At 40.9% G+C, this 20554-nt stretch overlaps 3 protein-coding genes and 1 long non-coding RNA gene across 5 annotated transcripts; 3 read left to right on the forward strand and 1 right to left on the reverse strand.

Annotated features, from left to right (window-relative positions):
• The first annotated feature begins 111 nt into the window (after positions 1–111).
• LOC102718074 lies at positions 112–2825 on the forward strand. Its single transcript, XM_006652254.2, has 4 exons — positions 112–206; positions 670–1455; positions 2019–2404; positions 2551–2825. The coding sequence occupies exons 2-4, from the start codon at positions 815–817 to the stop codon at positions 2682–2684; spliced, it is 1161 nt and encodes a 386-aa protein (XP_006652317.1). The 5' UTR covers positions 112–206; positions 670–814; the 3' UTR covers positions 2685–2825.
• Positions 2826–3639: 814 nt separating this feature from the next.
• Positions 3640–9668, forward strand: LOC102718642. 2 transcript variants are annotated; one of them, XM_006652256.3, is made up of 12 exons: positions 3640–3800; positions 4532–4678; positions 4755–4925; positions 5368–5450; positions 5545–5743; positions 6622–6743; positions 7264–7330; positions 7460–7510; positions 7645–7697; positions 8095–8305; positions 8589–8759; positions 9320–9668. In XM_006652256.3, the coding sequence occupies exons 1-12, from the start codon at positions 3708–3710 to the stop codon at positions 9410–9412; spliced, it is 1461 nt and encodes a 486-aa protein (XP_006652319.2). In that variant the 5' UTR covers positions 3640–3707; the 3' UTR covers positions 9413–9668. The 2 variants fall into 2 exon arrangements, with proteins under 2 accessions (XP_006652319.2, XP_015692128.1); XM_015836642.1 differs by lacking the exon at positions 3640–3800 and having other exon boundaries at positions 4587–4678; positions 4759–4925.
• Positions 9490–12735, reverse strand: LOC102718355 (two-component response regulator ORR1). Its single transcript, XM_015836644.2, has 6 exons — positions 12589–12735; positions 12038–12099; positions 11360–11443; positions 11142–11212; positions 10435–10657; positions 9490–10318 (listed from the first exon to the last, which is right to left on the reverse strand). Exons 1-6 carry the CDS (start codon positions 12713–12715, stop codon positions 10175–10177), a joined length of 711 nt encoding a protein of 236 aa, XP_015692130.1. The 5' UTR covers positions 12716–12735; the 3' UTR covers positions 9490–10174.
• Positions 10508–12624, forward strand: LOC121054143. The gene is made up of 4 exons (XR_005811565.1): positions 10508–10598; positions 10706–11248; positions 11693–11858; positions 11962–12624. It is a non-coding gene; the product is annotated as an uncharacterized LOC121054143 (long non-coding RNA).
• Positions 12736–20554: the final 7819 nt, after the last annotated feature.

Consider the following 20554-nt stretch of genomic DNA (forward strand, 5'->3'; position numbering starts at 1 on the left):
AGAGGAGTCCTCCTTGTTTTTCGCTCGCCGGAATCCGCCGTGAGCAGTTGATGGACTTCAGGGGAACCGCCGTCCTCGCAGCGCAGACCTCCGAAGCTAGCCGCGGGTCCTCCTCCTCCCGCTCCCGCACGTCCGATCTGCCCCCCTCCACGCCGTGGTTCAGGGAGCTCTGGGTCAACGCCGACAGGTAGCAGCCGTCGACGGAGGTACGTAAAATTCGGGAGAGGGAGATTGGACTCCGTGGCCTGTGTGTACGATTGGTGCTTCTGGGGTTAGCTGTCTTCGTCTGAGGCGCCTCCTTGATTGCTGTTGGATTCTGTAGACGGGGGGTGGGTTTGGGGATGAGGGGGTCATACAGTCACGCTAGAAGAGCGAATTCTGTGTATCTTATACTGGGTCATTAATTCTTGTAAGCAAAAATAAAGTTATGTTAGCAATCAGTAGCTGAGCATATTGTTAGAGCACAGGAGTATAATGTTTATTCATTACATTGCTGGAAAAACAAACGTTAGCAGCAGCACCACCACCACCAAAACTAACTTCAAGGCTATATTTTGAACACTACTAAACGGTTGCAAGGAATAGTATCTTCATATGTTAATGATTTTAAGTTTCTTATTATGATACACTTGTATTTAATTAACCGACCTTTTTTTTTCCACATTATAGGACGCATTGGTGTATTTCTCATTTTGCTGATTGAGCCAATTAAAGCAAAGGGAGGGCATCCCTCTAGCAAGAGTTGGGGCCTTATTTATTTTAGGCTGGTGTAATAAAATAAGACCTTTTTAAGAAGGCTGTGCCAGCTGTAAATATGTATAGGCAGAAGACACCCAATTCTGGGTGGGCTGCTTTTGATCGCAAGTGGCGCAGCAAAGATGGAAGGGGAGATGACGCTGATGTCAATTCATTTCCAACTCTGTCAGATTATATAGCCCCAAGTGCTGCTAGTAGCTCAGTTGCAGAAAATAGTAGGCCAAAACCTAAGCCTTTCGCATCAGTACTTCGTCCTTCTCTTGATTTTGCAGCTGATAGTAATGGAAACGGAAACAAGCATTTCACTGTCATGGAGAATGCAAATTGTGGTGTAAAGTCTGCACCTGAAAATAAAATTAAGCTTCTGAGCAGTGCTCATAGTTGGGCGGACAATAATTTAATTGAGGATGTACTGGCCTCTGTGAATAATGATGTTGACCAAGCATCTGCTTTGTTGAAAACTATGGCCTCTCCTTGTTTTCCGAGAATGGATGATGAACTACCTGATCAGCTTTCTTCTGAGATTAATAACACACATGGTTTGTCATCAGCAAATGGTATAGAAGACAATAGTCATGTAAATGGCTCACAGTCCTTGCCTCTGCCAATGAATATGTCATCTGTGCCCATAGAGCCGGAATTGGAAGAGCTCGATGACGATTACTTGAACCACCGGAAAGATGCATTGAAGATGATGAGGTAATACTTGCAATCATTCTTTTTATATTAGGTTCCTGAATTCTCTGATATTATCATAATATTGGCTCAGTTATGTATAGCAGGCGCATACTGTGACTTTCTGTATTCTACATAGGATGCAAATGCCTAATTTCTCTGCATGCACTGTGTTGTGTTATAATGAACATGGTGAAAGTTTAAAACTAGTTTCTTATAGTAAATAGAAACCCAATCTCATACTGCATCAAAAAGTTGTTGGTTGAGCGTGAGCTTTGTGTACATTAAGGTTATATTTTGTTACTTACTATATAATACAAAAGGTTTCTTAGTTGCATGATTCTGATTATTGTTGCTGATGCCAACACACTGCAGTAGAATTTTTGAACCATGAATTACTGCTTACGATTGTACAAACATGTTATGTAAAAGCCATATCAATATTAAAAGATTGGTGTATAAACAAAATGGTCTTTTTTTTAAATAGCTGTTGTTCATGCACCTTATTTTTGTGAGGACAGGTCAGCCAAGTCCTTTCGGGTGAATAAATGAGACATTTTATTTATTTATTTATTTATTTTTCATAGGGCTGCCACAAAGCATTCTCAGGCTGCCAGTAATGCATTCTTGAGAGGTGATCATGCTGCTGCGAAGGAACTTTCTCTTAGAGCTCAAGAAGAGAGATCTGCTGCCGAGAAGCTGAACAAGAAAGCAGCAGAAGAAATATTTCGCCTCAGGAACAGCAATAATAGCATTTGGAAGTTAGACATGCATGGTCTGCATGCATCAGAGGCTGTAGAAGTATTGGAGCACCATCTCCACAGGATAGAATTCCAGCAACCAGGGAATAATGCAGCTTCGACTGGTGGATTAGCTAAGTCCGAACCTGCAATGGCTGGCTCAAGCATTGAGCCTGGCCCAGCGAAAGTGGTGTTTGTTCGCCCTAGACAGGTTGTCTTAGAAGTGATCACAGGTAATATATATCGTTTCTCTATGGGATATGCATAGAGTTTTCTTGTAATCTGTTGTTACTGCCTTTTCTTAAATTGTGAGCTGCCAATTTGGCATTTAGTGGATGTGAACGAATATATAATCTTCATTTCTGTTTGCACATTACAGGGATTGGCAAGCACAGCAAAGGACAGGCTTCGCTACCTGCTGCAATCAGGGGCTTCCTCATTGAAAATGGCTACCGGTTTGATGAGCTGCGGCCTGGTGTCTTCTCTGTTCTTCCTAAATTTCGTCGCAGGTGAACCTGTGAAAGCTGTACAATACTGCCGCGAGAGCAAAGTAACTTGGAGCCTGGCAAAGTTGATACGCGTTGAATGTAACAAATCTGTAAAATATACACGTTATTTATAATTCCAAAATTCATCAAAAACAGAAAAAACCAATTCAATTCTATTAGTATACACGCAATGTGCTGCATGATGCCGCCGTATGCGAAGTGGACGTCGTTAAGCTCGGGGCTAGGGTTAGTTTTGTTTTAGCCCTGATCTTGTATGTGGAAGACATCCAGCATCTCCTGTCCTTTTGTGCTCTTTAGAGAGATTGTGTTGCCCTTCATTCTCTCTTCCTTTATCCCGTGCATTCAAAATTCGTCCCGTGTTGCGCAGTGAAGCCTGTCTTTTGAGTATTGACAGCACGATTTGTGATTGTATATGTGGTGTCACTTGTGCTGCTAAATGCAGGGTAAGCTTTTCAAACTATAAAAGTATAAAACGGTATGTTTTTTTTATAAAAGAATTATTAATCTACTCTTCATATTTCAATAAAGGTTAAAACGAATACATTAATTTTTTGACACACATTTGATCATTTATTATATTTAAAATAATTATATAATTATCATTTATTTTGTTCTTGTATTTAAAACTTAAGTTTTCACATATTTACATAAAATTTTAAAATAAAATAAATGATTAAACAGGTATCAAAAGTTAACCTCGTTACTTATTAAAATACGTATAAAATATCTTTTAAAATTTTAAGGTCATATTTGATAAATCATGCACTATTTAGGGTCGTAGCGCAGTAAAAATCACAAAGGAATCGAGGCGGGCGAAGTCGCGAAGATAAACGAAGCAGCAGCGGGTTCTTCCGTTCTTCGTCGTTGGGGAGCTCGCCACGTGGCCGCGTTCTTTGCGGCATCTCCGGACTTGTGGCTGCCGCCGGCGCGCGCCTCTTTCCGCTTTTGGTCTGGCCTCCGGGGGCCCCAGGTGTCAGTCGCTTGCCCATCCCCGGTCCTCCTCCTCCTCCCGAGGAAAAAGGTGGGTATGCACGCGATGGCCTCGCCGGCGGTGGCGACGCGGCACCCTTCCCCCTCCTTCTTCGGCCCAGATCCTCGCCGCCGGCTCCTCCGCCACCGCGTGAGTGCCCCGTCCCCCCCCCCCCCCCTCACGGGCGTTCTGATAGGTGACCCTCCGCTGCTGTGTGGCCCGATTCGAGGTTGATCTGGCGTGCCGTGTGATTTCAACGTGTTTTTTTTTTTGCGGTTTATTTTCTGTACTAGGGGCGATAGAACTCTCTACGATGATGGTAGAATCGCTGTATTTTGATGGTGGAAACTTCCTACTGTGACGAAACGATCCAGCCACCGTGGGGAATGGGTGCTGCGCCTCGTTCTGAGATTGCTGCAACCCGTGCAAAAGTTAGTGGGTCATAATGGATCTGGAGGTCGTTAGGAAATGGCTTCGATCAGAGAATGCCTGGTGTAGCTTTGCATATAGCAGATGCCTATAATCTGATACATAGTGTTTTTGATTACTGATTCATAGTGTTCTGATACCGGGGCTTTCGTGGAATACGTTTTTCTGTTAAATACTAGAAGAGAAATAATGAATTAGTACACTGCAGTACTACCCGCTGCAATTGCCTTTAGTTTAACTCCCTTATCTGAATTGCTCTAGTGCTTCTTTTTTGAACAGGTTGTGCTCTATAATGATCATATTATATAAAGTTTTTTTTTCCTGTTGATAGTATCATGTTGCGTAGGATAAGATGATCGCAGGAGTTACTCCTATCCTGGCAGTAACTTCCATGTATTCCTATGCTGAATTCTTCTCCAAAACTCATGCTTCATTCCATGTGCGTTTTGCAGGGGAATTCGCCTTCCAAGCTAGGTTTCCGAAGATTGGGATTGCAGTTAAAGGTTACTGCAATTTTTGGGTGGATTAGGGGAGACACAACAACACGTGAATTGAACCCGTCTGCTGAATCATATCCGCTCACAGGGTCAGCCTCAGAGGTGTTTCTTGGGTGAACTCCTTTTTAAGTACACATGCACCTGATTCATGATGTTCCTAACCATTCATTGGTTTCAGGTAGACACCAAGCCACGTGAGGTTTCTGTCAATGTTGTTTCTTCTATTATGGACATTCCTTCAGCAGATTGGGATGCATGTGCAGTTGATTCAGTTGATCCTGACAAGTTTAATCCTTTCCTTACCCACGCATTTCTCTCCAGCTTAGAGGAATCTGGTTCTGCAGTGAAGGTGAGTGCATGAAGCGTCACTTGCTGATTCCTTAATATGAACAAATCCATGGATGTTTTACCATTACTTTATTTTTGTTGGGTACCCATTTGTATACACATAACAAGGGCATCAGTATACATATGTTTATTTGTTTTCAGCATGGTTACTTTTGCTTATTGAATCATATATGCATTTCAGTTTTGCTTACACGCACTTAAGCCCAATTCCAAGTATTAATATGCTTTACAGATTGTTGCTGAGCATTGACAATAAACTTTTCATGGTTAATTTACAACAGCATGTCACTAGATTTATTGTTCAACATGATTAGATTTGATGCTTCAAAACATAAGCATCTTCACAATATGTTCTAACCTTTATATTATCCCAACAGTCATATTGCTACACTTTATTATGTTCTAAACCTCCTAAGAACCTTAATGTCATTGACTTATTTCAGGAAACAGGGTGGTTACCTCTGCATGTTGTTGCACGGGATGAGAATGAAAGTATCGTAGGTGTTGTCCCGCTTTACCTGAAAAGGTCTAACATCATTAACAGACTATCATATCATGTTTTTGTGCTTGGTGTACACTCACCATTTCTTTATTAGCTGAACAACAACGTGAATTTGCAGCCATTCAAGAGGAGAGTTTGTATTTGATCAGTCATGGGCAGAAGCTTACTATAGCTATGGACTTGAGTACTACCCCAAGTTGCAGTCTTGTGTTCCTTTTACTCCAGTAACTGGTCAAAGAATATTAGTTCGTGATACACCATACAAGGATCAAGTTTTTGAAGCTTTAGTAAAAGCTTTGAAGAGTTTGACCACCAAGGTATTAAAATTAGAATTCTTGCAGTTATTGCTTCGAAGTATTGTTTTACTAACTTTCTTGATTGTTGGAGAATTATAATAAAATGCTATTGTTTGTTTAACTCTTTTCTTGATTGTTTGTTGATTCTTAGTGTAACTTGCCTTCTTACTTTCTTGGCATTTACAACAAATATTCTAGTCTTCTAGAAAGAAAGGTTCCTGTCATTGAATTAATAGGACTGTTTAGTTCACTTTGAGCTGGAATATGACCTATCAGGCTAACAGAAACAAACCAATGTGAAATAGAAAATAAAAGGAGAAGATTTAAAGTCGTGGACCTTGTTATACCTTGTGCTTCTTTATGGTCTTTTCTATTACCTCTGTTCACATTATAGGAATTTCAGGCACTCTCTAAATTCATATGGATGCTAATGAATCTGGACACATATATAAAATATATTCATTAGTCCATTGATGAATCTAGATAGAGCCAAAATATCTTATAATATGGAATGTGGGAGTAATAGATATTTTCAAATATGTGATGTTTGTAGTTTATTAAAGTAATCTATTTCTTCTTTGTTTTTAACTCCCTTCTATTATTTTGTGTATAATAAATTCTAAATAGGCCAACTTTTGGATATACTAAACTAAGCCACTCATTTTTCGCTTATATTAATCACAAACAAAATGGCTTAATGATTAAAAAATAATTTATGGATAAAAAATTTTATATATGTGTTCTTAGCAATCTAAAAGCAAAGACTAGAAAATAAAGTACAATAGAAAAACACCAAAATTAATTCCATGTTTAAGTTTAAAATTCAAATTTCGGCTTACAAGCATAAGTGAAAAGATGAGGGGCTTAGTGAGTGTCTTTTGGTTTCTGTTGCATTTCAGCTGAAGGCTTCATCATTACATATAACCTTTCCTTCAGAAGGTGAATTCAGTAAGTTGAAGGACAATGGTTTCATGCAGAGAATCGGAATGCAGTATCACTGGAGAAATCGAAATTACAAAAGGTGTGCTAGCATGCAATTTTTTTACTTCGAGTAGAGATTTTTCAGTGTGGACTTCATGACCGTATTAGATCAAAATCGTAGCCAACTGCTGGACATACCTTGAAACACTAATGTGGCAATACGCTCACAGCTTGGTTCCTAGGCAACTAAAGTTCTCATCACATGCAACACTAAATCCAACCTCGCCGAATAATTGTGAGGAGATCATATACTTGGTTTCATTTTTGCTGTTTGGTAAAATTGTAAGGAACAATATAGTGATATACCGATACCAATCTTTTGTTACTCATTCTTTTTTTTAACCAGAAAAGGGGAAACCCTCAGGTTCTATAATGGAAACCAGTTTGTGAGAACTTATTCTGTTTAATTATTCCTTTCTGGTCGAGCAACTATCTTATAGACTTTACAAGACATTACTCTCAGGTTTTTTATTCAAAAGTTTATAAGCTTGCATGCTTAACTGCCTATAGTACAGCAGTATTTACCAACCTCTTTCTGTTCATTCTTTTTTGCTTTCCAGTTTTGATGAGTTTTTAATGGATTTGAAGCAGCCCAAACGGAAGAATATCAGACAGGAACGCAAAAAGGTTTGCCTTGTTTTGGATTACTTGATATGAATATCAATCATGAATGCAAAAGGAAAAAGGAACCCAAAAATTATAGTTTGCTAAAAAGATGTATGTCTGTAAAGTGACTGTCTTTCCACCATTTCCCAGATTCCTGCACAAAATTTGAAAATGAAGCGACTTCGTGGAGATGAGATAAAGGTGCTTATTTATGATGGATGATTCTTTAGCTGAATTATATTTGTTTACCTTATATCATCGAATACTTCCACTCTTTGCTTTGCATTTTGACAAGTGCTTGCATTAACTTATCATGGTTTTTCATTGCAATGCAGAGCGGTCATTGGGACACCTTCTATAAGTTCTACCGTAACACAACAGATAATCAGTTTCGTCCTATACTGCATTTCCTTTGTGATTTTTTTTAAATGTATTATTCCCTATGTGCAAATTGAATGTTGTCATGTAATGTGGGAATTGTATTAGGCTAAAATGACTTTGCTAAACTAATAATATAGTTTCCCTAAATCCAACACACATGCTACTCAGCAATGAGAAGACAAACTAATTAAAGTGAGAAAATAAAATGTTGAAACATGTGTGTGTTGGATTGGCTGTAATTTCCAGTGTGTTTCTTGTCCTTGAATAGGAAACACAAAGTTTTCTTTTAAGAATTATCCTCGTGTTATCCCTATCTTCCGATAGAGCTTTCTCCTCTCGTTCATCGACGGAAGTGAGTGAGCCAGGTCACTTGACATGGGATTACCTTTTGTGTGTGCTTTCAGCTGGGGTAGGCCATACTTGACGAGGGAATTCTTTCACCGCTTGGGAGAAAAGATGGGTGACAAGGTGATGCTTATTGTTGCTGAACATGATGATAAACTTGTTGCTGGGGCTCTTAACCTTATTGGAGGTGACACGCTGTTTGGTCGCTTATGGGGATGTCTGCCAGATGCTTATTTCCCCAATTTGCATTTTGAAGCTTGCTATTATCAGGTAATTTGTGTAGAGCTTTCAGAATGTTTAACCTTGTACGGAAACTAATAATGTGTTGCAGTAGCACCTCAATTTGTTTTAAAACCATTTCAAATGCAAATAAGTAAATCCATATTTGTTTGATGTTTCTTGATTTACATATGATTTTGAATTTTCCTACCAGTTTAAACTCCAAATACATAGTATCTTGTATATGTAGGTGTACTAATTTTATTTATATGGGTGGTAGTATGAACAATGCGACAATCATATGGCTTACTTATAGAATATACATGCTTCTCAGGCAATTGAAGCAGCTATAGAATTGAACCTGAGTAAGGTGGAGGCAGGTGCTCAAGGAGAGCACAAGATCCAGCGTGGTTACCTCCCAGTGACAACATACAGCTGCCACTACTTCTTAAATCCTGGTTTTGGGACAGCTATAGGAGACTATCTTGCACATGAGACAGCTCAGGTATTTCATTTTAATATTTTCAGTAAGTATATTATGAGCTGTTAGTTCTTATATGCGGACCATCCTTTTATGCTCAGTCCTATGTATGTTGGATAAGGATCTTTTACAATTTATACCATCATAAATACAACACACCACATCCAGTTTTTACTCAACCATCTGAATGCATAGTATCTGCAGTTATTTAATGTACTATTCCAATCCAAAAGCTGAGCTCACTGCAGATTAGTACCAGATCTGGCACGCTTGAATGTGAAATCTTGTCCTGTTTTCTGTTAAATGGTTTCAGTGTGATGGTCTCATATTATGATGGCTGATATGCACCTGCTGTATAGATTTGGATGTTCTCCAGTTTTGCAATATATGCAGCATTCATCACCCTTAAACCCATATACTATTATTTTTTTACCGTCATTTTTTGTATTCTGTCCCTGTTGGCATTGTACAATACTGCTATGAATCCTCAAGAGTCAAGACGACTGATGTATTTGTTGTAGTCATCGTCCTTCATTAGCCTTAATCTTGGAGCTAAATGGTCTCTTTTTTGTTGTAAATGTCAGGTTAAGCACGTTATTAAGGTCCTGCATGATTCCGGCCCATACAAGGAAGACATACTGAACGATTTTTTACTTGAACAAGGCGATGGAGTGTAGAACACAGGAGCTTGCAGCTATGCATATGTTCATGATTCAAGATGATCCAGAAGGACCAGAAGTAGCACATATTATACGGGAGATCACATTCCTCCACAAGGAGATGATACTATGAAGATATAGAACCTTACAGCTGTACATTGCTAGGCGTGTAAATAGCTTTCATTTGGAAATCGAGTCATTAGCTTGAAATGTCACAACTGAAAAACATTCTATGGCGCAGTTTCGCCTGTCTGAATGCAACTACAAGTTTACAGCCGTTGTGGTGAAACCGTACTGTCTATCTGCATTTTTGTTTCATTTCCCAGCAGAAGAACCTGATGTTGCATTAGTCAACTTGTTTAAGTTCTTTTCTCATGGGATCTGAACTACAATACAGGTGACCAGTTGCCATCAGCGAAAGGAAAGGGGCAAGGAAAAAGTTCTCTGAATGTCACATCGGCATATCAGCCAAGATCCCAGCCAAAAAGGACATCAGATACTGCCTCATTATGCTTTTTGTACAAGGATACAAGGGTGGTTCTGCCTCCCTCCTCTGATCAACCAAAGGCAAGGAGAACCAAACTTCAGGTTAGAATCTCAAAGCAAACAATCTACCTAAAACTTCCATCATCATCATCATCATCATCATCATCATCTGTTGTAACATTAACCTCCTCTGCATGCTGCTCCTTCAGTGCATAAGCTATTGCAAAGAAGAGCTTGCCAGCTGCAGCCTTGCAGTCCCCTGCCTTTGCCTTGGACTGCACCAGGTGTCATTTGTCAAGCACACCACAGGTCGAGGAAGCATCCGTTTGACCATCTGTGCAGGAGCTCACCCAGGCACAGGATGGCGTACACCAGCAGGATGAACTTGAATAGGAAAGGGAAGTAATGCGACAGCTCGACGCTCGACGAGTGCAGGACCTGAAAGAGAAAACACAGCAGCAACAATTGAGTTATGGTTTTCTTTCCTTTTAACTCTCCGATGGCAACGGATGGGAAATGCAGGTGGTTGGGCAATGCAGGAGAGTGGGACTTGCCATGGCAACACCGGCGAAGCGCGCTCGTCGCCGGGAGGATGGCGTCGACGCTGCGGCGGCGGCGGAGGCATCGACGACGACGTGGTCCGATGGGAGCAGCAGCTTGCCATCGCTCCCGGCGTTGCAGCACTGCGCGTTCGCGGACGAGCAGTTCCTGAGCCGCTGTACGTCCTTGCTTTGAAGAGGCTTTACGATGAAATCTTCAGCACCAGCATTCAAGCATCTGTGTTTCAGAGAAAAAGGCTTTTAAAAAAATCATCTTATACTGCAGGATTCCGACAGTAGTACAGCACTACAGGATATGAGAGATCACGAGACAGCATTCAATGAACAACAAAAATGTCGTGGGTCTCTGTATCTGATACAGCATCTTCAGAGGTCGACGCCCATTCGGCCAAAGTTGTGTGTGCATCATAATGGGACAGTAAGGTACATGAACAGGCCAAGAAGAGTATTTACTGAAGCACCACTGCTACAAATCTAATGAAGCTTTATAAATGGATAGCCCTACGTATCTACAGCTGCTCAGTTGTACACTTGTACTCATACTGTGCAGCAGGCAGGCAGCCAGGCATTGGGACCAAATTAAGAAGCTCCTTTTTTTTTTCTTTATACTTTTTTTTAACCCCGTATAGCTGCATCAACTTTGCACAGAAATAGATGCTGCAGGAAAAAAAAAAGAAAAAAAGGATGAAAGCCTCCCCCACCTGCTGATCCTCTGGGGCTCGTTTTCCGACGACATGACGATCACCGGGATCGGCTTCAGAGGGCTCAGCGCCTGCAAACACCCAATGATGAAGCCACCACACATCAGGTAATTACTACACCTAAATCACTACTGCTAACTATACTGATTACGGACATCAAAACAGTAGGAGTACTAGCATAACCCTGAATTGCTGCAGTAACAGTGGCATTTATTTACCTTGATGGCTTTGAGAAGCTCATAGCCGGTCATCTCAGGCATGCAGTAGTCGGTGAGTACCATGTCGATGGCCTGCTCCTGCTCCTGCACATGTTAAAGGAGAGTTAGTATTAAGTAATCCAATCACACCCTAGTTAGTAGTACTAATCACTCTCAGTCCCGTGTTGAGCTCACAGGGCACCAAGAACCAAACCATGCCATTAACCAATCAATTAACCCAAAGTTTCCTGTCATCGAGTTGCCAGACAGCACTGTCAGCCGGCTGTAAGACGGCGAGGGTTTCTCTCTCTCTCACCCTATTTTTTTCCGTTTCTTTTTTGCCCTCCGCCTCAGTGCCTCTCACCTCCATGAAAAGCGGCCACCTTTTGCTCCCGAAAGGCGGAGGAGCGGAGGAACAGAAGCCCTCACGCGCGCACGCGGCGCGCAGAGGCCGCCGTACGCCGTACGGCCGGCGCGCCACCGGGCCACCAGCGACAGGCGGCCGCGGGTGGCGAGAACGGTGAGAAGGATTAAAAGAAAAAATGGCGCGTCCATGAGGTGGACGCGTTGGGTTCGTGAATTGACTGGTAGTGCTAAATTTGCTAATTTGATTCTCGTTGCAGGTGCATCGGCCGGTGGCGGATTAAAGGACGGTAATGGCGTGGGTAATTTTTTAGCTGATGAGACTGCTTTGTTTACCTTGCCTTCTTCCTTGAGGCCGAGGAACTCCATGGCCTTCTTCGCGCTGTCGACGGCGATAACTGCACGAAATTGAGCTCTGGTTTTTCAGATTCTGGCGGTAAAGTCTTGAACCGAAGTGATCAGAACGACAGTCTGAGCAGCAGGGTGTATATGTTTGTTGCACACAAAATCAAACACCAAGGGGAAACGGGAAAGAAAAAAAACAGAGACGACGAGTGTGCTTGCAAATATGCATGCTCATTATTAGTGGTAAAAAGAAAGCATCAATCTGTGATGAAAATTACAGCAATGGATGAAGCAAAAGAAAAGAAAAGAAAAGAAAAGAAAAGAAAAGGGAAAGAGCACGCACGCATTGGGACAAGAGGATGAAGGCAGGGCAGCCATGGAAAGAAGAAACAGCCGGTGACTTGAAAGAAGCAGAGGAGAGATTCAGGAAAAGGCGAATGGAAACAGAGAGGATGAGGAAGCAAGCCAAGCAAGAACCGAGACGAGGAATGAGCGAGTGAGTGAGGGGCGTAGAAGGAGGAGGAGGGCGGCGGCGAGCTGACCATGGAAGGAGCCGGCGCAGGCGCTGCTGCTGAGGAGGAGCTGCACCACCCTCCTGTCCACCGGCGAGTCGTCCACCAGAAGCACCCTCGTCACCCCCTCCTCCGCCCTTCCTCCTCCCGCCTCCATCTCAACCACCAGCAGCAGCCAACGCCGACGACGAGGACAGCCAGCCGGCGGCAACGCGAAGCAAAGAGAAGAAGACAGAGCTAGCGGCTGCCACTACGCCTACAAGCTCTACTGGACGACAGGTAGGCAAGGCAAGCAAGGTCACCGGCGACGCTGAGATGGCCCTTATAATAAGCGAGCTGGGTCTGCGCTGCTAGTGCCTCCTCTTCAGGGCAGGGCAGCGCGGTCGTGAGTCGTGGCGACTGCGTGAGCGAGGACGGACCGGCGGACGGCTCGTCGCAGGGAGGAAGAAGAGGAGAGGAGGGGGGGTGCGGGTGGGCCCCAGGGAGGGGGGTTGTGGGGGAGATGGTAGCTCGTGGGGCACGGGGAGGGGGCGAGGGAGGGAGAATGCTTTTCCTCTAGATTTTGCTGTCGGGGAATCTCTCCACAAATACTCACACTCGCACACACAAACACATCACTCTCTCCTCTCCTTTTCTCTCCTTCATTTTTCTTTTTTTCTATAATCTTCTTCTTATTCTTCTAGGAATTATTCAATTGTATGAATAGATGATTTAACTATTGTAAATATAAAAATAGATTAAGACAATGTTCGTATGTATAAAGGTTCACATCAGGTAACATAAGCAATAATCAGTTGTATTCTTAAAAGTGAAGCTAAAGCCAATTTAATTATCCAAAATAAAGGTTTTAGTAAACGAAGTTATTTGACGCGGGGAGAACTAAATTTGGTTCTATTGGTGTCAAATAAATTTGACTGAGCGTTGTATCTCTAGAAAACGACTGTGAAATTGAAGCTGGATTTAAAACAATATTCCCTCTATTTTCTTTTTATTTATGTGACGCCGTTACTTTCTGGATACCATTTGTTTATTTAGAAATTTTATCTAAATATATAAAATTATAAGGTATACTTAAAGTTTATAATAATAAATTAAATTATAACAAAATAATTAATAATTATATAATTTTTTAAACAAGACGAATGATCAAACGTAAACATAAAATTTAATAGCATTATATAAAAAATAGAAGGAGTATAATATTACGAGAAACTTATGTAAAGGAAACTTTACAATAAATATTCGTATGGTTTACGATCTCACAAAAAAGTGTGGTCCGTTAAGCAGGAAAAGAACAAAGGTAGTACACTTTTTTGTCCCGGAGAAAATATTTGGCGACGGCGATGCACTCGTGATCTCGCGTTCGGCCTCATCAAAACCGAATGCTCCACGCGGTTACAGTTTTTAGTTATCGGTGTTAAAATTAACCGCCGGGAGTTTTGGTTGGGCCGGGGAATTAAAAACCGTTTGACCTACGGAGCTGGTATTTAGTGGGCGTCGCGGTTTTTAATCGGCGGGGTCGTGGTGGAGGAATTAAAAAAAACTCTGCACGTGGATTCGGTCCTGATACGTTCTAACTGTCTCGTGGGATTAATCTGGATGGACTTCTGGAGAGGTAGGTCCGTCCCGATGCATGCATGCCATTTGGATTGCATCTCTTCGCAAGTGGACTGCTTAATTTCTATCCCGATGTATTGCCATGGTTTGAGAGCCATTTTGAATTCTTAGACTCTGGTCAATTTTGAATTTTAGGATTTAAGTTTCTTCCGTCGTCTTTGCCGTGTCTTGGATTTTGAAACGCTAGAACATAAATCTAAATGTTGCACTATTAAAATGTATTTGACTTATAATCTGCGTCAGACAAGATGTCTTTAAGCGCGTTGCACAAAATGCCTCTCATCATATTATACCTCAGTTGACTTTTTAAAAAATATATATATATCATGATACCTTTGCCATTTCCTTGTTTAATAAAACTTGAAGGGTGGTATTTCCCGTAAAGATACCCAAGATCACACTAATGGTGTAAAAATCCTCCCTATATTTATTTTTCCTTACATACTTGCATCGATCACATGTCTGACTTACAAGCCGCAATCTACAAAAGAATAATATATGCTTATCTAAGCAGGTCAAATATTTTCTTTGCTTTTTATTAATAGTACAACTCGAGACGTACACGAACGCACCACAATGCACACACACGCGCGTCCAGGTGAGACAAGTGAGTTGATCGAACTAACCAACCGAGCGCCGCTCGGTTCTCAATATTTTCTTTGCATAATAAAACTTAAAGAGCTTGAAGGGTGGTGGTATTTTCCTTCTAAAAAACCTACAACATCACATTGATTGCTGGAGATCATCTTCAGAGCAAGCATACGCTTCAGAAGTACCACGTACGTTTTTTTTTCATAGGATGCGTTTCTCCGTCGCTCCTGTAGCTTATCGGAGTTAGTTAATGAGAGTAAATCTAAACCATTTTGGTATGTGCTTGTTTTTCTTGCTTGTCCTGCAGTTGACAGCTACTGTTGCACCCGGCCGGCCTTTTTGTGGGAGGAGATATAGTGTACTCTGTACACTTGTTCTGTACGTTAAACGAAGATTTGAGATAAGCAGTACATATATACGTACTCTCACATAAAAAAAAAGGCGATGCGTCGTGTCTGTACCTAAAGCTTGATCTCTAGTATCTCAGTACAAATCTCATCAGGGTCGTCATGTCGCTTGAGCTGTGCAAATCTTTCATTAATTTGATAGCTCATGGGCTCATGGCTGTTCCACGAATGAGAATCGGACACAAATTATGTGGGGTTTTTATTTTCCGAAGTGATCGTTCCAACCGCAATTAAGCTTAAGGTAGGTACGACGTTCATTAAAAGACTACCTTTACAGCAAGTTCAATAGTATAGCCAACTATAGACTCCAATTTATCTATAGTCAATCTAATAGTCAACTCATATCATAGCTATCTACAAAACATCAATATATAGTCTTACACGTTATACACATATTTTGTCTTGGAGCTGGCTACAAATTAATAGTCCATATCTCTTCTCTCTCCTCTCTTATCTCTTTAAAATATGCTTATAGCTGGCTTATAGCCTGCTATTATACCTATTCTTATTTGTTTGTTCATACTATAGGCGATATTATCTATATGCATGGACAGGTCTATAGGTGTTCGTTTCATTTATATATTTACGTGCAACTCGTTTTAATTCATAGCAATTTGTTGCCGCATTTCCTTTAGATATATGGTATTTTCTGCTATTGTATATAGGTGTCAGATCTTTCTTTGACATCACTGAACCAATCATATGAGTGTGGTATTCATATGTTTTACACCGATAATTTTCATGTTTTGTTAAAAGTTAATTGTGACGATATGCAGTTACAAGAAGTCGCGTCAAAAAACTACAAATATCACCCAACACGATATTCGGAATGACATTTTTTTCCTTCATCCTCAAAAGAAATGATAAACGTAAAAGAAATTCTTACAAACCCTTTTAAAAAAACCGATGTGGCGTGCTGTGATTGGTATCTTTATTTTTCATCACCACCAATGTTTTTTTTTTTTTGCCTGCACTAGTACTCAAAGGGAAGATGAAGTGATCTCAAAACGTAGGACAGAAATGCAAGACCAACACAAACCAAACGCTCAGTAGAGAGAACATCAGTTCAATTCATCTAGGGCATATTTGAATTCAGGGACTTTTAGTAACTTTTAACCGGCCCTGCACTTTTTCCCAGTAGTCTCCAGGACTTTTTTTTGTAGTCTCCCATGTTTAGAAATAGAGACTAAAAGTGCCTTACTATATGGTATAAATACTATAGTACCCCTAAGAAGAGTGGGGAGAAGAGGGGATGGGTGGGCGGAGGCAGCGCTAGCCGGCGAGCGGACGACAGAGGGGAGAGAAGAGGGGGCGAGGGCGGCCCCGGCTGGCGAGCGAGGCGCGGGCAGCGCCGTCAGGCGGGCAGGCAGGCAGCAGAGAGGAGAAGAGTGGCAACGCGTGAAAAGAGAGAGAAAAAATCTCTAAAAGTCCTTCCGAAGAGATTACTGATTTTTGAGGGACTTCTAGAAAAATGTTTAAGAGAGACTTTTTTTCTTAAAGTCACGGCGATTTTGTTCAGGATAAGCTACAAGCCGCTCGCCCCTCCGTACGCGGGATACTGCCGCCCCTGGCCTGCCCGTCTTTTCGTTTTTTTTCTATACGTTTATAAACCAAATTTTAATTTAGAGTTAATTTAAATTTTTATCGTATTTTACTTTTTACGCTTTTAACTCACTAAGAAAAATATATATATATAATTTTTATTTATAAATTATTTTTAATTTACAATTATATCAATTTGACTTTTGTTCAGAACAAGCCAATCAATCGCCCCCATTTTTGCAGATTTGTCATGGAGATGAGAGATCCACCTGTCGGCCGGCCCACCGCCGCGAGATCATCGAGCGCTGTTGACGCCACCCTGCGTCTGCGTGCGGGCCTACCCGCTGCCGGCGAAAGTGCTCGCCTGTCTACGCTACGCAGCCGCAAGGACTCGGGAGTTTGTGCGACCACTCTTCTCATCACCAACCAACAGAAGTCCAACGTGGATATCTTGGATATCTTGCAGCCTTCGATTATGTTTATATTTGTTTATAAGCTATAATTTAAATTTAGAGTAGATTTTAGAATTCTTTTATCGTAGTTTATTTTTTTGACATTTTTATCAATAAAAACACATATCTAAAAGTTTTGTTTATAAATATGTCATTTTATTTTTTCTAAAAAAGAAAAACAAACAAACAATCACCCCTTTTCTCTCCATGAGTTGGGATAGAGTTCGACCTCCCAGTAAATTGCGTGAGAGGGGCAGGAGCACGGGCAGAAACAAGAATAGGGTAAGAGTATGGCTCAAATAATATAATTTATTGAATCAGTAATTTTTTACAAGCTTTTGAATTAATTTAAAGGGACTAAGAAGACAAACCTATGGCTTAAGCCCTAGTTACCTAGGCTTCCGCCACTGGGCAGGAGAGAGCAATATGCTGTGATTTTAGAGAAGTGGTCAAAGATGCATTATGTTTGATTATTTTTTGTTCAAATTTTTTAAACTTTGGATTTTTTTTTTCAAATATTTGAAACCAGTACTTATTTCAAAGCGTTAAATGCTGTGTGTATATATGTATTTTTTTAAAAAAAGAAAAAAATTTACATTCTCATAAGATTATTGCATTTTATAATTATTTCCAATAAAAGTATAGGTAGAGTTTTACTGTAACATAAGAGTTTTTTTTGTCATTATTGAGAAGTCACTTGAAGGTACCATATTTTATATAATAAAAAACTTGTTAACTACATGTAGGTATACGAAGATTTATCTGATACTTCTAGACAGTTTATAGACAATTATAAAATTTCTCAAAGATAATTATTACCGTGAACAATCGATAGCTTGAAACAAGTCTGAGCTACTGTACTTCAAAAATATGGCTTGTGAAATATCATATTCGAACCGCAAAGTCACGGTGGTATAATCATGGTTGTGATTTATCATACATCTAAGTTTAAATTCTGGTACCCATAACTATTACACACGGATGCACTTTTAAAATTGATGAGATCAAATATTTACCCTGTATTTTTTTCGTCGCGTTGAGGACATGAGGAGGACGCCAGGTGTGCATGAGCCTCTTCCATATAATTTGAGATTTTACATTCTTCAAGGGATATCATTTTCCGTACTTGCGTTATTGCGTATATATGCATTAAACTCATACCATACGGAGGTAAGATACATTAAAAAAGAATTATACACAATCAATAGCTTCTAGACATCTCCTAAAAATAGTAAAAGCTCTCGTTCTTTTCCAAGTTATTTCATTAATCAAACGTGCACGCCCAAGCTTTTCAAGTTGATACTGTATAAGCAGACAAACCATAGGTTGCCGGTGCACAGGTGAATCCGGACGAGCAATAACAAAATAATAATAATAAAAAAACCACGCACTCCCACCGACATTAACACACGAGTCGCGCCGTAGGCTGGCTGACTGGCCGATATAGAGTATCTCGCAACAGTGCTTTCGATTCGTCAACTGCGGCCTCGGTCGCACTGCTGCCACACGCCATAAACCCGCTACAGTGGCGCATCATATCTCTCTGCCTGTGCCTGTAACGGGACAAACTCGCAAGATCGCCTGAATTAAAAGAAACCGCAGCCCGGTAATTAAACGCGCACAGCGAAAAAAATGTACTCCTTTTATTACTATACATCGCGAATCTCGATCGGACCACGCAGAAATCGATCTAAAGGTGATAATAATGGAGGTCGATCGATATCACGCAAGATCACTCACACGTACGTTATGTAGTATTTTCTCCGGTTTTTTTAATGTCGCAATTGATTTTTGGATCATGACCGTTTGTTTTATTAATTTATTATAAATATTAAAATATTAAGTCTGTCTTCAAGTTTATTCACTAATAAATTAAATTAGAATAAAATAATTAATAACAATATAATTTTAAAATAATTTAAATAATCAAATGTGTATTTAAAAGTTAACGACACAAGAGAGAATATAATAAGCTCTTTGGGCGGGGGTGCCTGGGATCCCGGTTCAGAATTTTTTTTGGTAGCATTCATCTATTTTCACCATATTTTAGAGAAAAGTCTCAAGGCTCAGCTTTTCTAAAGCTAGGAGTATTTTCCCTATATATACACCCATTTAATTCAAATTTAAACACATGTAACAATCAAAACTTAATTCAAAACACTAAAACGTAATTAGGTGGCATCCTCTTATATTTCTTTTAGCCCCGCCCCTGGCAATAAGATCGTTGCCCTCCGGGGCAGCGGCGAAGCTGTACAGAAGAAGGGGTTCCTGGGAACCCCTTCTAAAAAATTTTTACCTAAAATTTATAAATTTTCATCATATATTTATTCCTCCGATTTAAATTCAGATACCCGTGACACCTCTCGCCCGTGCTCCGGGGAGATCTTGGGGTGGCAGTGTGGTGGTGGCGTGGCACGCATACGCCGCAGGGAGCGATCGCGTAGTACGTCGTCCCTGCCGCGCGAACTTCAGGAGACGAATTCAATGGATCCGGTTAGCCTCCAGGCGATTCATCAATTCGACAACCGGTGCATGCGTGCCCGGACACACATGCACGCAGCTAGCGCGCCTTGACCGCGCCCCGCCGTGGCCCCGCCTCGATCGATCACACACGGACGGACACGGCGCGCGAGTCGAGGGAGGAGATCGCGAGCGGCGAGTACCGTACGATCGAGATCGCGAGCGACGAGTAAAAAACTGGAGGGGGAGAGGGAGATCGATCAGGTTGGCGACTTGCGCGTGTTGCGTTGCGGGAGGCGGGAATCGCCCCCGGCACGGTTTCGCACAAAATCTCCGCGTCAGCTCATCAGCTGGGAGCGGCAGCGCAACTGCACTCCTGCTCCGTCTATTCCGAAGATTTAGATTGTATACCACAATTTTTAACTATTTCTTTAACGATTCTAATTATTTTAACCGTTCCAACGACTCTAGTGTCAACTAAGTTAAATTTAAAAATTGCTTACTAAAGTGACTAAAGAAATATTTTGATAACCTTTTGTATGTACTAAATAATCAGCATAATCATCTTTATGTTTCTGCTTATACTTATAAGACAAAATTTAAATTTTTAACATTAAGTTCGGAGCTGCTTTTGATTTTTTTTGCCAAAGTTTATTTTCCACCGTTGTCTATTAAATTACTAAAAATACATTTATAATTTTTTTATTAACAAGTTATTTTTTATTTATAAATATATCGTGCACTCTGTAGATGTTTATTTATTCGAATGGAGGTATTACAAGATGGGCGGCGCACCAGACAAAAATCTCTGCCCCTGACGGTTTGCCTTCAATTCGAGAGGTATGAGTATATTATAGCCAGCGAGCAGGAGGAGGAAGATAGCGTCATCCGTGCATGCATATGGCTACCGAGCCCTGCACGTCCTGC

The sequence above is a fragment of the Oryza brachyantha genome, chromosome 4, assembly GCF_000231095.2.
Source record: "Oryza brachyantha chromosome 4, ObraRS2, whole genome shotgun sequence".
NCBI lineage: Eukaryota > Viridiplantae > Streptophyta > Magnoliopsida > Poales > Poaceae > Oryza > Oryza brachyantha.

Coding starts and splice junctions, on each gene's coding strand:
- LOC102718074 (XM_006652254.2), top strand. CDS start 815: ATGTATAGGCAGAAGACACCCAATTCTGGGTGGGCTGCTTTTGATCGC. Junction 1,456..2,018: donor GATGCATTGAAGATGATGAG/GTAATACTTGCA, acceptor TATTTTTCATAG/GGCTGCCACAAAGCATTCTC. Junction 2,405..2,550: donor TGTCTTAGAAGTGATCACAG/GTAATATATATC, acceptor TGCACATTACAG/GGATTGGCAAGCACAGCAAA.
- LOC102718642 (XM_006652256.3), top strand. CDS start 3,708: ATGCACGCGATGGCCTCGCCGGCGGTGGCGACGCGGCACCCTTCCCCC. Junction 3,801..4,531: donor GCCGGCTCCTCCGCCACCGC/GTGAGTGCCCCG, acceptor TGCGTTTTGCAG/GGGAATTCGCCTTCCAAGCT. Junction 4,679..4,754: donor TCACAGGGTCAGCCTCAGAG/GTGTTTCTTGGG, acceptor CATTGGTTTCAG/GTAGACACCAAGCCACGTGA.
- LOC102718355 (XM_015836644.2), bottom strand. CDS start 12,715: ATGGAGGCGGGAGGAGGAAGGGCGGAGGAGGGGGTGACGAGGGTGCTT. Junction 11,444..12,037: donor GCCTCAAGGAAGAAGGCAAG/GTAAACAAAGCA, acceptor TAACATGTGCAG/GAGCAGGAGCAGGCCATCGA. Junction 10,658..11,141: donor GAGCCCCAGAGGATCAGCAG/GTGGGGGAGGCT, acceptor TCTGAAACACAG/ATGCTTGAATGCTGGTGCTG.